General features: G+C 45.8%; 1 protein-coding gene across 1 annotated transcript in view; it reads right to left on the bottom strand.

Annotated features, from left to right (window-relative positions):
- Positions 1 to 5,737: 5,737 nt before the first annotated feature.
- Positions 5,738 to 13,904, bottom strand: part of BCAT1 (branched chain amino acid transaminase 1) — a 77,464-nt gene continuing 69,297 nt past the window's right edge. The window contains exon 11 of the mRNA XM_038771452.1: positions 5,738 to 5,961. Coding sequence (XP_038627380.1) covers positions 5,920 to 5,961 — 42 coding nt within the window. The 3' untranslated portion in view covers positions 5,738 to 5,919. The remainder of the gene's footprint in view (positions 5,962 to 13,904) is intronic.

The raw sequence follows: 13,904 nt of genomic DNA, 5'->3' as shown, positions 1-13,904 counted from the left end.
CTGAAAAACGGAGGAGGGATACGGAATCTGCCAAACCAACTCCTGAAGGGTCGGGGGGCCACTTCATCACAAGCACCTGCCCCCTGAAACTGCTGCTACTGACACCTGGGTTGCCAAGCCAAGCCCCCTGACAGCAGGAAAGATGGAGCAAGATGTGGGAGAGTTAGAAGGAGGCAAGGCCGGGTTGGGGCAGAGGCCTCCTTCCCTCAGTGTTCGGCCCCTCTTCTCCTCAAAGCCCCTCCAACGAACAATCGGGGAACAACAGGAGCTCAGACTACTACTACTACTAGTAATAATAATAATAACTGTGGTACTCATTATGCACTTACTGCGTGCCAGGCACTGTACTAAGCGCTGTAGTGGATACAAGCAAATCGGGTTGAACAAAGTCCCTGTCCCATGTGGGGCTCACAGCCTCATTCCTCAATTTCCAGATGAGGGAAATGAGGCACAGGGAAGTGACTTGTCTGAAGTTCTACCACTGGGTCAGTGAGTCTCTTATCCGCCACAGTGTTAGATGCTAAAAAGGGGTGACCACCTGCCCCCCAGTCACTGGACAAGCAGAGATTTCCCTGGTGAGGAGCCTAATCTGCATCCTAACCTACACTGGTTTTATTGCTTTAGTAACAATAATAATAACGACAATAATAATGACATATTTTTTGTATTGCACTTTTGTCCTTCCGAAACACTTTGGCAAAAGTGATCTCAATTTATCCTCACAACATCCCCGGAAAGCAGAGGCAGATAATATTATCCCCATTTGTCTGATGAGGAAACCAAGACCCAGAAAGGTCAAGTGACAGGCCCAGGGTCACACATCAGGCCAGTGGCAGAGCAGGGACTAGAGACCGGGTTTCCTGACAGTGCTAAACTTCTCAAATTCCCAATCCTGACCACAGTAGGGAATCCAATAAAGCACATTCCAATAGATAAGGATGCTAAGAAAGTTAAAAAGTGCAGTTAAAAGGGCAGCTTCGATCTCAAAACCCAGAGTTGCGTATCTTTACCGATACCTGAGAAAGAGGGGATCAGAAAATGATACCGTCTTGTTTGGATTTCAAGAAATAATTCCAATATGACCACTTTGCCTTGGTCAATCTGGCTCGCTCTCATCATTAGGACCGGGAGAGGAGGTGATGACGTCTTTGATTCAGTGGCCATGTGGAAGTTGGAATAAGACAACAGAGCTTTTGGGAACACCCCCGTAAATCATGGTCATTGGAGCACTCTGAAGGATTTCTGTTTGGAATCGAGAAAAGCTGAGGTGCTTCTTGCTCATTCGTCTCACAGATGAGATTTCGAATCCCAATCTCAGACCCAGAATCACTCGAAAGTGGGTCTAGACTGTAAGGTCCATGTGGGCAAGGAACCCTGTCTACTAACTCTGTCGTACTCTCCCATGTGCTTAGTACAGTTCTCTGCACCCAGTGAGCGCCCAACAAATATCTCTGATTGATTGATGGTGTCAGAGGATTCTGCAATTTCAATTTAAGAGCCTATTTTTTTGTTTTTTGTTTTTTTGTTTTTTTTTTTTATCCTGGGGTGTTCTGAGACCGGGAAGGTCAGACTACAGAAAACAGGCAAACATTTCCATTCGTCATCATTCAGTGTACCAGAGGTTTTTATACGCTGGTTCATTTTCCGAATCTCATTTGGTAGACCCGATTAAACATTAAATAACTGAGGCCAATTATGCAAATATCAGCCACGATATTAATTTGTTAATCTGTTACCGGATTAGCCTCATTCGATCCTAATGGAATTCTATCTCCTGTCTTATATGATCAATTAGTGTTACTCTAATGCAGGGCTGATGAATGGATAATTTAGCTAGTTACAATGCACTCTCCTTGCTCTATTAATCCACTACAATTAGATCCACAGAGCCTGGGGAAAAGAGAAGTTGAGGAAGTCCTCTCTTTTTGATTTTTTTTGTTGTTTTGGTTGTTTTTAACGGTATTTATTTAGCGTTTACTATGTGCCAAGCATTGTACTAAGCCCTGGGGTAGATACAAGCTAATCAAGTTGGACACCGTCCCTGTCCCACGTGGTGCTCACACTCTGACTCCCCATTTTCCAGATGGGAGAACTGAGGCCCAGAAGTGAAGTAACTTGCCCAAGGTCACACAACAGACAAGCGGCAGAGTCAGGATTAGAACCCACATCCTTCTGACACCCAGGCCCATACTCTATCCAATAGACCATGCTGCTTCTCAGCAATGTTTTAGAACCATGGGGGCTTAGTCCCAGAACACAAGCTAGAACAGGAAGAAAGAGTAACTTCTGGAAGAGAGAAAATCTGTCCTCATGACGTCCCGGTGGGCGAACAAACTGCATCTGGTGAAGCTCAACGCTAGCTCAACGCTCCCTCCCTTTTACAACTACCATCTTGAGGAAAAAAATCGAACTACGTCGGTGTTTCATCTCTCCCGTCTCTGTATCAGGGCTTTGCCTCTGTCCCAAAAACGTAGCTTAGAACAGTGCTTTGCACAAAGTAAGCACTTAACAAATGCCATCATTATTATTAGCTGCTCAGGTCCGGACCAAGGGCCATCCTGCATTAGATTGGCCTGGGGAGGAAAATGCACCTTCTCGGGGAAATTGATGCTGACAAAGGCATGGGAAAGGAAAATGTGAGCTCCCAAGGGCAGGCTGAGAGTTGGGGATGGTGGGGGGAGGCAGCACCTGGGAATTCAGATCCCTGAGGGGGTTGGGGCGGGGGGCAGAGGGAAGCAGGAAGCAGGCCTTCAACTGGGAGAGGGGAAACAAGGGTTGGTCCACCCGCTAGGCCCACTGGTAGCCTCTGAAGGCCAATCCAGCGAGCTGCCTCGGTCCTGTCATGCCCTCTCCCCTCCCCACACCGTCCATTTGGCCTTGTTCCTCTGTGGACAGGATGTCCAGCCTGCCAACGCTAACCCTGCTGTCTTCCTCAGGGGCCCAGGCCTGTGGGTGGCCTCTCCCCACCCACACATTGACGGCCAAGGATGGCTTCCAACCAGTCCACTCAACGTTGATGTTTGCTCTGAACATATCCTCGCTCCATCGGACGGGGACCCGCTGGGCCCGGATGCCCTGGCGGGGTGGGGAGAGGGGAGGCATGCTAGACCACCTGGGCATCCAGCCCACCATGCCCCGCCCCTCCCTGGGGAATTTCTCCCTGTTTCCTCAAAGAGGGTGCCGGGGGAGAAAGGAAGTCAGGCTGGGGATTACCTCCCTCGTATCTCACTCTACTCAGTCTTTAGGTGCTCTTCAGCAAGCAATACCCTGAACACCAGTGGTTGCCGAGAGGCCAAGTGAGCCATTTTTCCTACCTGATTCATTCATTCAGTCATATTTATGGACTGCTTACTGTGTGCAGAGCACTGTACTAAGCCCTTGGGAGAGTCCAAAAGAATATCGTACCACTTTCAGTCCAATACATGATGTAGTTCATCCTTTGGAAGGATTCCCTAAACCTAATATGTTTCTCTGGGGTCACCTTTAATAATAATAATAATTGTGGTATTTGTTAAGCACTCACTATGTGCCAAGAATTGTTCTAAGTGCTGGGGTAGATACAAGGTAATCAGGTTGGATACAGTCCACGTCCCTCATGGGGCTCACAGTCTTAATCCCCATTTTACAGATGAGGTAGCTGAGGCCCAGAGAAGTGAACTGACTTGCCCAAGGTCACAGGGCAGGCTGTGGCAGTGCCGGGATTAGAACCCACAACCTCTGACTCCCAGGCCTGTGCTCTATGTACTAGGCCATGCTGTTTTAGAGTGGCAACCGATTGACCCCAAAAGTTCCAGGCAAGGGAAGGCAAAAATCACAGTGAGGGCAAAGGGGGAGCAGTCAAGGCAGCTCAAAGTGGACAATAAAATACAGACCCCAATAACAAGCTCTTGTAATTCAGGATCTGGAAAGGGTTACACATGGTGTAATGTTTCTAGACCAACAATTTTGTTCTTAGGTCAGATTGGAAATAGAATGTGGACCTACCTACATAAAAGATGTTGCTGGGAATATTCCAATAGTTTGGAATCCAATTTCACAGCCCAGAATTAATGGCTGGGGGTGGGAGTGAGCCGTGAAGAAATTAGAAAAGGAAACAAAACAGAGAGAGACAGAGACAGAGAGAGAGAGAGAGAGAGAGAGAGAGCATTCTACATCTCAAAGAATATCCTGGAGGTATGGGTACACACCTTTGAGGAACATCAAAGGGAGGCCTTAGGGAGTAGAGTAATACAGAGAAATTTAGGAGTTCAAAAAAAATCCATTTGCAGAGGCTATTAATGTCATTTGCCATGAGATAAGTGTGACAATTAAGCTTTCCACGTGGGAGTTTGCTATGCTCAAGGAAGAACAAAAAGCAATTAAAGAGAAAATGTTAGCACAGACTGGTGTGGGAGGAGAGTCAGGAACCTCTGCTCCTTAAGAAGTAACAACAGTGAGGCTCTTACTGGGAGGTCTTAGGGGAGAAAGTTCCCTGAAAAGAGGGAAAGAGAGAGAGAGAGAGAGAGAGAGAGAGAGAGAGAGAGACAGAGAGACAGAGAGACAGAGACAGAGAGAGAGACAGAGAGACAGAGAGAGAAAGAAAGAGGAAGAGAAAAAGAAAGGGAGGGAGAAAGAGATGAGAGAGGGAGAGTGAAAAAGAGAAAGAAAGACAGAGAGAGAAAAAGGCAGAGAAAGACGAGAAAAAGACAGAAAGACAGAGAGTGAGAAAAAGGGAGAGAGAAAGAGACAGAGAAAAAGGGAGAGGGAGAGAGTGAAAGACAAAGAAAGAGAGAGAAAAAGAAAGGGAGAGAGATAGAAACAGCAAAAGAGAGATGGAGAGAATGAAAGAGAGAATCAGAGAGAGAGAAAGAGAAAAAGAAAGGGAGAGAGAGAAAAAGAGAGGGAGAGAGTGAAAGACAGAGATAAAAAGGGAGAGAGACAAACAGAATAAGAGAGATGGAGGGAGTGAAAGAGAAAGTCAGAGAAAGAAAGAGAAAAAGAAAGGGAGAGAGAAAGATGAGAGACGGAGAGTGAAAGAGAAAGAGAAAGAGAGGGAAAGAGGCTGAGCTCCTTGTGGACAGGGAATGTGTCTGTTTCTTGTTGTATGGTACTGTCTCAAGCATACACTAAGTTTTGCACACAGTAAGTTCTCAATATTACAACTGAATGAGAGAGAGAGAGAGAGAGAGACAGAGACAGAGACAGAGACACAGTGAGAGAAGCAAGAACGAACTAGGGTCTTGGGGTCTAGAAGCAGGCAGGAAAGAGAAGCCCCTTGCCCAACCAACTGCTCCACTGACTCATCAGTTTGCCCATGTGGATTTGGGGATGGAAAAGGGGCGTTCAAGGGGCCGGCCTTCTGTCAGGGGAGCTCAAGGGGCGCGGGAATCTGCCACGACACAGAGACAGGGGCTGAGAGCTGGAGAAGAGGAGAGCATGGGGAAAGGGAGGGAGAGGAGCAGACCCCATTCTCCCAGAGGATGAGGAGGAGGATGAAGTCAGCCGGGAAACTGGAGGTTGTGCTTGCCTCACTTCCCCAAGATGCCGGTGACAGAAGGAACCGCCAACCACAGCTCGTAGACACGGCCCTCTACAACTGGCGGGGAAAGGAACGGGCTTTGTGCTCTGGAGCAGAAGGAGAAGGGGGACTTTGTGGGTGGCACCTAGGGCTTGTGGGGAGCACGAGTCTTGGAGACGCCTCTGGATTTTCTGGCCTCAACTCATTGCAGGAGAAGTTTCCACCAGAAAGCCTGAAGCGTAGAGTAGTAGGGTTGTTATTCACATTTTCTGGCACGAAGAAACAAAATAACCTCTCTGGGAACACAGGAACTACGTTATGCATTTCTCTAAACAGGTAATCAAAGACATCTACCGGAACACAAATATCATGGTGTCTTCTTTTTGAGAGGGAGCGGTTATCCTCTGCTTTTCTCTTTTCTTTCAAGATACGGAGATTGTCCAGTCGCTCTCTTCTCTTCCATACTGCAAAGGAAGCAAAGAGCGGGTTTCAGGAGTGGAGTAAGACACTTCAGGAGGCAAGGAATCAAACCAAACCTGACCTTGCCCGACCCTACATCTCTACCAACTGTCCCTTGAGCACTTCCAGCAGAGGCAGGGTGGCCTAGAGGAAAGAGCACAGGCCGGAGAGTCAGAGGACCCTTGTTCTAATTCTGCCATGTGCCTGCTGGGTTACCATGGGCAAGTTGCTAAACTCCTCCGCACCTCAGTTTCCTCATCTGTAAAATGGGGATTGGCTACCTGTTTGCCCTCCATAACTAGTACATTTTCGGTCATTTCAGAATCAGATACTGCATATATGTATATGCAGTATATATATATATATACCCTCTCATCCCCCTCTCCACCCCCCCGTCTTGCCTCCTTCCCTTCCCCACAGCACCTGTATATATGTATATATGTTTGTACATATTTATTACTCTATTTACTTATTTAACTTGTACATATCTATTCTATTTATTTTATTTTGTTAATATGTTTGGTTTTGTTCTCTGTCTCCCCCTTCTAGACTGTGAGCCCACTGTTGGGTAGGGACCGTCTCTATATGTTGCCAACTTGTACTTCCCAAGCGCTTAGTACAGTGCTCTGCACACAGTAAGCACTCAATAAATACAATTGATTGATTGATTGATTGATATAATAGTAGTTGTCCTTTGGTTGAAAGCTCACCCTGCTGTGGGGGAGACAGTACCCATGAATGTCACTGAGAGAGAGGCTCTAGCCCCTTGAACATTTTCTTTTCAAGAGCATAGTTGTGCACACTTTCTGGCCGTGAGGGATTTGAGGTGAGCGTGGCTCAAACACCGATGGTAAAGAAAAGCAGGGTGGCCTAGTGGATAGAGTATGGATCTGAGAGTCAGAAAGACCTGAGGTCTAATCCCAGCTCTGCTATTTGTCTGCTGTGTCACCTTGGACACGTCGCTTCAGTTCTCTGTGCCTCAGTTACCTCACCTGTAAAATGGGGATTAAGACTGTGAGCCCCATGTGGGACAGGGACTGTGTCATCTAGACTGTGAGCTCACTGTGGGCAGGGAATGTGTTTGATGTTATAATGTCCTCTCCCAAGTGCTTAGTACAGTGCTTTGCACACAGTAAACGCTTAATAAATATGATTAATGATAATAATAACCTGATTAGCTTGTATCTACCCAAGCGCTTACAGCAGTGCTTGGCACATAGTAAGCACATGATTATTATCATTAAAGAGGGGACAGGTATGTACCACCACCAGCAAGCAGGAGTCTTCTTTGCAGTAGCGGCAATGGTTTGCACTGAGCATCCCGTGGCTCAATGGAAAGAGCCTGGGCTTTGGAGGCAGCGATCATGGGTTCAAATCCCAGCTCTGCCACTTGTCAGCTGTGTGACTTTGGGCAAGTCACTTCTCTGGGCCTCAGTTACCTCATCTGGAAAATGAGGATGAAGACTGTGACCCCCCCGTGGGACAACCTGATCAGCTTGTAACCTCCCCAGTGCTTAGACCAGTGCTTTGCACATAGTAAGCACTTAATAAATACTATCATCATTATTATTATTATCCACATTCTTTCACATGGTCACACTTAATTCACTTGAATCTACCTGAGTGCTTAGAACAGTGTTTCACACATAGCATTTAGCAAATACCATTTAAAAAAAAAAAAAAAGAACAACCTGGTCCTCCTGTGCCCAGCATTGCCAGGCGGCTGGTGGGAAGAAGGGGTGCAGTTGATGACCACGGAAAAAATTTTATCTGCTAGCAATTCATTCATTCATTCGGTCGCAGTTATTTAGCACTTTGCAGAGCACTGTACTAAGCACTTGGGAGAATACAATAAAAAAATAAATGGACACATTCTCTGCCCACAACGAGCTTACAGTCTAGAGGTGGGGAGACAGACATTAATAGAAATAAATGATGGACATGTACATAAGCAATGTGGGGCTAGGAAGGAGGATGAAGAAAGGGAGCAAGTCAGGGCGATGCCGAAGGGAGTGGGAGAAAAGGAAAGGAAGGCTTAGTCATTTAAGGCTACTTGGAGAAGACAGGCCTTTAATAAGGCTTTGAAGGAGGGGAGAGAAAATTGTCCGTTGGATATGAGAAGGGAATAGTGCTCCTGGATGGAATGTCTGCAGTTGGAGGCCCAACGGGTCACCTTAGTGCACGCAAGCGCTTAGTGCAGTACAAAGTAAGGACTCAATAAATATCACTGACAAATGGATTGTGGAGTCCAGACCCACCTAAATCCCAAGGCAGCAGAATTTGGTTTGGGAACTCCCTCTCCCTCTTTTGTAAAATGGTATTTGTTAAGCACTTTCATTCATTCATTCATTCATTCATTCATTCATATTTATTTATCGTATTTATTGAGCGCTTACTGTGTGCAGAGCACTGTACTAAGCGCTTGGGAAGTACAAGTTGGCAACATATAGAGAAGGTCCCTACCCAACAGCGGGCTCACAGTCTAGAGTAATAAATACATACAAACATATATATACATATATACAGGAGCTCTGGGGAGGGGAAGGAGGTAAGGCAGGGGGGATGGGGAGGAAGGGGGAGGAAGGAGGGAGGTTCAGTCTGGGAAGGCCTCCTGGAGGAGGTGAGCTCTCAGTAGGGCTTTGAAGGGAGGAAGAGAACTAGCTTGGTGGATGTGCAGAGGGATTGGGGGCATTCCAGGCCAGGGGGATGACGTGGGCCGGGGGCCGACTGCGGGACAGGCGAGAACGAGGCACAGTGAGGAGATTAGCGGCAGAGAAGCGGAGGGTGTGGGCTGGGCTGGAGAAGGAGAGAAGGGAGGGGAGGTAGGAGGGGGCGAGGGGATGGATGGACAGCCTTGAAGCCCAGGGTGAGGAGTTTTTGCCTGATGCGTAGGTTGATTGGTAACCACTGGAGATTTCTGAGGAGGGGAGTAACATGCTCAGAGCATTTCTGCACAAAGACGATCCGGGCAGCGGCGTGAAGTATGGATTGAAGTGGGGAGAGACACGAGGATGGGAGATCAGAGAGGAGGCTGATGCAGTAACCCTAGAACAGTGCTTGACACATAGTAAGCATAGTAAGCATTTACTATGTGTCAAGCACTGTTCTAACTAGAGGCAGTGTGGCTTAGTGGAAAGAGCACGGGCTTGGAAGTCAGAGGATGTGGGTTCTAATCCCCGGCTCCACCACTTGTCTGCAGTGTGACCTTGGGCAAGCCACTTAACATCTCTGTGCCTCAGCTACCTCATCTGTAAAATGGGAATTAAGACCATGAGCTCCATGTGGGACAACCTGATTACCTTGTATCTACCCCAGTGCTTAGAACAGTGCTTGGCACATAATAATAATAATAATAATAATAATAATAATAGTAATAATAATAATAATAGCATTTGTTAAGTGCTTACTATGTGCAAAGCACTGTTCTAAGCACTGGAGAGGTTACAAGGTGATCAGGTTGTCCCACTGGGGGCTCACAGTCTTCATCCCCATTTTACAGATGAGGGAACTGAGGCACAGAAGTTAAGTGACTTGCCCAAAGTCACACAGCTGACAATTGGCGGGGCCAGGATTTGAACCCATGACCTCTGACTCCAAAGCCCATGCTCTTTCCACTGAGCCACACTGCTTCTTAACAAATACCATAACTGTTATTATTATCACTATTATTATTATTAAGTCCTGGGGTGGATACAAGATAATCCATTTTGGACACAGTCCTTGTCTCACAGGACTCACAGTTTGTCAGAAGAAGGAAGATTTAATGCCCATTTTACAGGTGAGGTAACTGAGGGATGGAGGAGTGAATTGACTTACCCAAGGTCACATAGCCAACAAATGGTGGAGCAGGATTAGAACCCAGGTCCGCTGACTCTCCAGACATGGGCTCTTTCCAATGGGCCACACTGCTTTTCCCTGAACCCTTACCAAAATCATTCACTCCAGGTCCATAAGAATTTACAGGCAATGTCCTAAGTTAAAATGACATCCTTCTATTACCTCCCCATTTCCACAACTGTGGCCAATGGATTTTTATCGGGATTTTTTTTTTTTTTTTTTGCTACAGGGTTTTTGGCATTTAGCGTAATACTCTTGGCAACACAAAAGAAAATCTTGGATGCTTCTCCTCATCCAACCCTACCACTAAAAACAATCCTTGTGGCCCGGTGGGTTGTGGTTTTTCGTTCTTGTTCTAAATCCTATTAAATGGCTGCTTATGGCTCGCTCAATCCTGCTCGTGATAGAGAACTAGAGAACTGTGAAAGGATAAACAAAGGGAGCCTGGAGGCCTGGTCTAGAGGTAAAAAGAGTGCCATGTTCTGAAAATGTTCACTTAGCCTGGCTGTAGGGAGAAGGGATTGCTTATGGAACTGTAGGAGAAGAGAAGGAAGGACAGAGAGGGATAAAGAGAAAAAGAAAAACAGAAAGAGATTGCTTTACCTTTAAATGACTCATGAATCTAATCCGTGTTCACTAGGACCCAAATCAATCCAACTACGGAATTTAGTGAGCACTTACTGTGTGCAGAGTGCAACGCTGAGCATTTGGGTGAGCACAATACCACAGATCCCTGCCCACAAGGAGCTTACAATCAATACAAACATCAGCCTGATCACCTTGAATCCCCCCAGTGCTTAGAACAGTGCTTCGCACATTGTAAGCGCTTAACAAATGCCATCATTATTATTATTATTATTATCAACTTAAAATTTGGCACCCTCACTTTAATAATAATAAGAATAATGGTATTTTTTTAGCACTTACTATGTGCTAGGTATTGTACTAAGAGCTGGGGTGGATACAGGCACATGGAGTTGTACACAGTCCCTGGCCCATGTGGGGCTCATAGTCTTACTCTTCATTTTATAGATGTGGTCACTGAGGCCCAAAGAAGTGAAGTGACTTTCCCAAGGTCACACAGCAGACGACAGGCAGAGCTAGGATTAAAAACTATGAGTTTCTGACTCCCCAGCGCATGCTGTATCCACAGGAATAGCAGACAAGTATCTTCACAAAGTTGCCAGTGAAAGACTCGGGGCTAAATACTCTTCCTATCTCGCTGGGAGTTTAGGTTTATTTTGTTTGCTTTTTTTTTCTTTATTTCACTCTAAATCACTCAATCAATCAATCCGTCTATTGCATTTATTGAGTGCTTACTATGTGTAGAGCACTAAGTGCTTAGGAAAGTACAAATCGAAGAGAATTAAGACTGTGAGACCTATGTGTCGCAGGGACTGTGTCTAACCTGATTATCTGGTATCTACCCCAGCTCTTAGAACAGTGCCTGACATATAATAAGCACTTAATAAATACCATTATTATTATTATTATTAATTAGCATATATGCTCCCTGCCCACAGTGAGCTTACATTTTAGAGGGGGAAACAGACATGAACAGGAATAATTTATAATAAATAATTTTAAAATATGAACACAAGTGTTGTGGGTTTGGGGGTGGGATGAATACCAAATGACCAAAGACATCTGTCCTTCACTCAAATGTTTCATTCATCTGAAGCTCTAGCCAAGGGTTGGAAGGAAAATGAAGTTTATTATTAACCTGGGAACTGACAGACAGGGGAGGGAGAGGAGAGTGAGAATGGCAGACAGGTTTGGTTGGGTTTCTGGTCCCAGAAGCTACAAGAAGAAGAGCCCGTTGTTGGGTAGTGACCGTCTCTATATGTTGCTGATTTGTACTTCCCAAGTGCTTGGTATAGTGCTCTGCACAAAGCAAGTGCTCAATAAATATGATTGAATGAATGAATCAATTAATGAAAATACCCTCATCGTGTTGAAGCAATGTGACCAAGTAGCCAGAGCCCAGGACGGAGTCAGAAGGGCCTGGGTTCTAATCCCAGCTCTGCCACTTGTCTGCTGGATGACCTTTGGGCAAGTCGCTTCACTTCTCTGGGCCTCAGTTATCTCATCTGTCAAATGGGGATTGAGACTCTGAGCCCCACATGGGACAGGGACTGTGTCCAACTCAATTTGCTTGTACCCACCCCAGTGCTTAGTACAGTGCCTGGCACATAAGAAGCGCTTAACATATACCATCATCATAACAGACACTTTCCCCATCCACAACATGCTTACTGTCTAGAGGGGGAGATTGTCTGTCCCCCAGCTTAGGCAGGATTTTTTCCTTAATACAAAAAGTGCAATAACTACAATGAATATGATTGGTTATTAATAATATTAATTAATTATGATGGTACTCATTAAGCACTTACCATGTGCCAAACACTGTTCTAAGTGCTGGGATAGATACAAATTAGTCAGGTTGGACACAGTCTTTGTCTCACGTGGGGCTCACACTCTTCTTCCCCATTGATTGATTTACTGGTGGGGAAAGAGATAGTTGTTTCAGGGATGCCAACACCTCTCGGGCCGTGAGCTGGATTTCAATTTCCCTACTTATTGCTGATGGCTTTGCATATATCAAATCTAAACCTTGTCTTGTCTTATGCCGTCGAGTCGTCTCCAACCCATAGCAACACCACGGATACATCTCTCCCAGAACGTGCTGCTCTCCAACTGCAATCGTTCTGGTAGTGGATTCACAGAGTTTTCTTGGGAAAAATTGGGAAGTGGTTTACCATCGCCGCCTTCCCCGCAGGCAACTCGGGCTCCACTTTGGACTCTCTCCCGTGCCACTACTGCCCAGCACGGGGGAGTTTTGACTTTTAGCAGATGGCCTGCCACTCGCTAGCCACTGCCCAAGCTAGGAATGGAATGACTAGGTCTTGGCTTGACTCTCCTTCCTGTAGCCGAGACTGGTAGAGGACTGGAAACTCCCTAGGTGCCACCCTGAGAGGGGATCAAATCTAAGTAGCTTCTCTCAAATCTAAGTAGCGTAGCCTGGCAGAAATAGCTCGGGAATAAGAGACAGGAGGATCTGGATTCTAATCCCAGCTCCATCATTCTCCTGCTGTGTGACCTTAGGCAAGTTACTTAACTTCTCTGAGTCTCATTTTCCTCATCGGCAAAATGGGGATTCAATACCTGTCCACCCATCCCCTTGAGACTGGGATTCCATGTGGTACTTGACTTAGACTGAATGCTTAAAAAACACCACAGTTATTATTAGTTTTGGTCACTTTTTTTCAAGTGTATTCTAAATGCAAGAAAATCCTAAATATTGGATCCTATTAGAGCCCAAAAGTGGGGTGTGGGTCTAAAAGTATTCCAGTAGATGAGTTTTTGCTAGAATATTTTCGGCTTAAATTCACTCATTTGGGGGCCTGAAAGAAAACCAAATCTGCAGACGTGATCTTGGAGGAAGTGACTGTTGAGCCATCGCCACCTCAAAGGCTTTGTGCACTACAATTTTCCCTCTGCACTTTGACTTTCATTGCTCTGTCCAGCCACCAACACAGGACACCTCGTATTGGAGAACTCCACATTTTGCGGTAATGGTCTCGCAAGATATTTCCAATTTCACCACCTAAATAATCCTCTGCTATAAATCCAATTGGATGTCAGAGGGGGCTTTGCTTCTTTAAAAACTAGAAAAACAGGGGCGATAGTTGCTGAATTCAACTAACCAAGAAGACTCTAAAGGATCATTATCTAAATTGGATTAAATGCTAGACCACAGGGATCCTCTCTCAATAGCAGAAGGTTAAAAGGAGAGCCAAATTTGTGGTTGGGAAAGGATTTTCCCCTTGGGACTTCCTGGCTACAGCAGTGAAAGGTTGGTTTTTTTTCTTCCCTCCCAACCCCACCCCATCATTTATTAGAGTATTTGATAGAGAGTATCCACAGTTCTGCGAGATGGCAGAGAGATAAAATGAAAGACACGATGCAAGTCTATGCTTCTCTTTCAATGAGAATTTAAATTATTTTTCTTGGAGAGAATTGCTCAAGCTGAAATCTTGGTTGACAGAACGGATTTGCCACCATTTAAGTCTACTTCACACTACATAGAGCTGGGAGGCCAATGCACTGT

The sequence above is a fragment of the Tachyglossus aculeatus genome, chromosome 2 (genome assembly GCF_015852505.1).
Source record: "Tachyglossus aculeatus isolate mTacAcu1 chromosome 2, mTacAcu1.pri, whole genome shotgun sequence".
In the NCBI taxonomy this organism is placed as follows: domain Eukaryota; kingdom Metazoa; phylum Chordata; class Mammalia; order Monotremata; family Tachyglossidae; genus Tachyglossus; species Tachyglossus aculeatus.
Note: the sequence above shows the minus strand (reverse complement) of the source record. Positions and strands in the feature narration are given on the sequence as shown.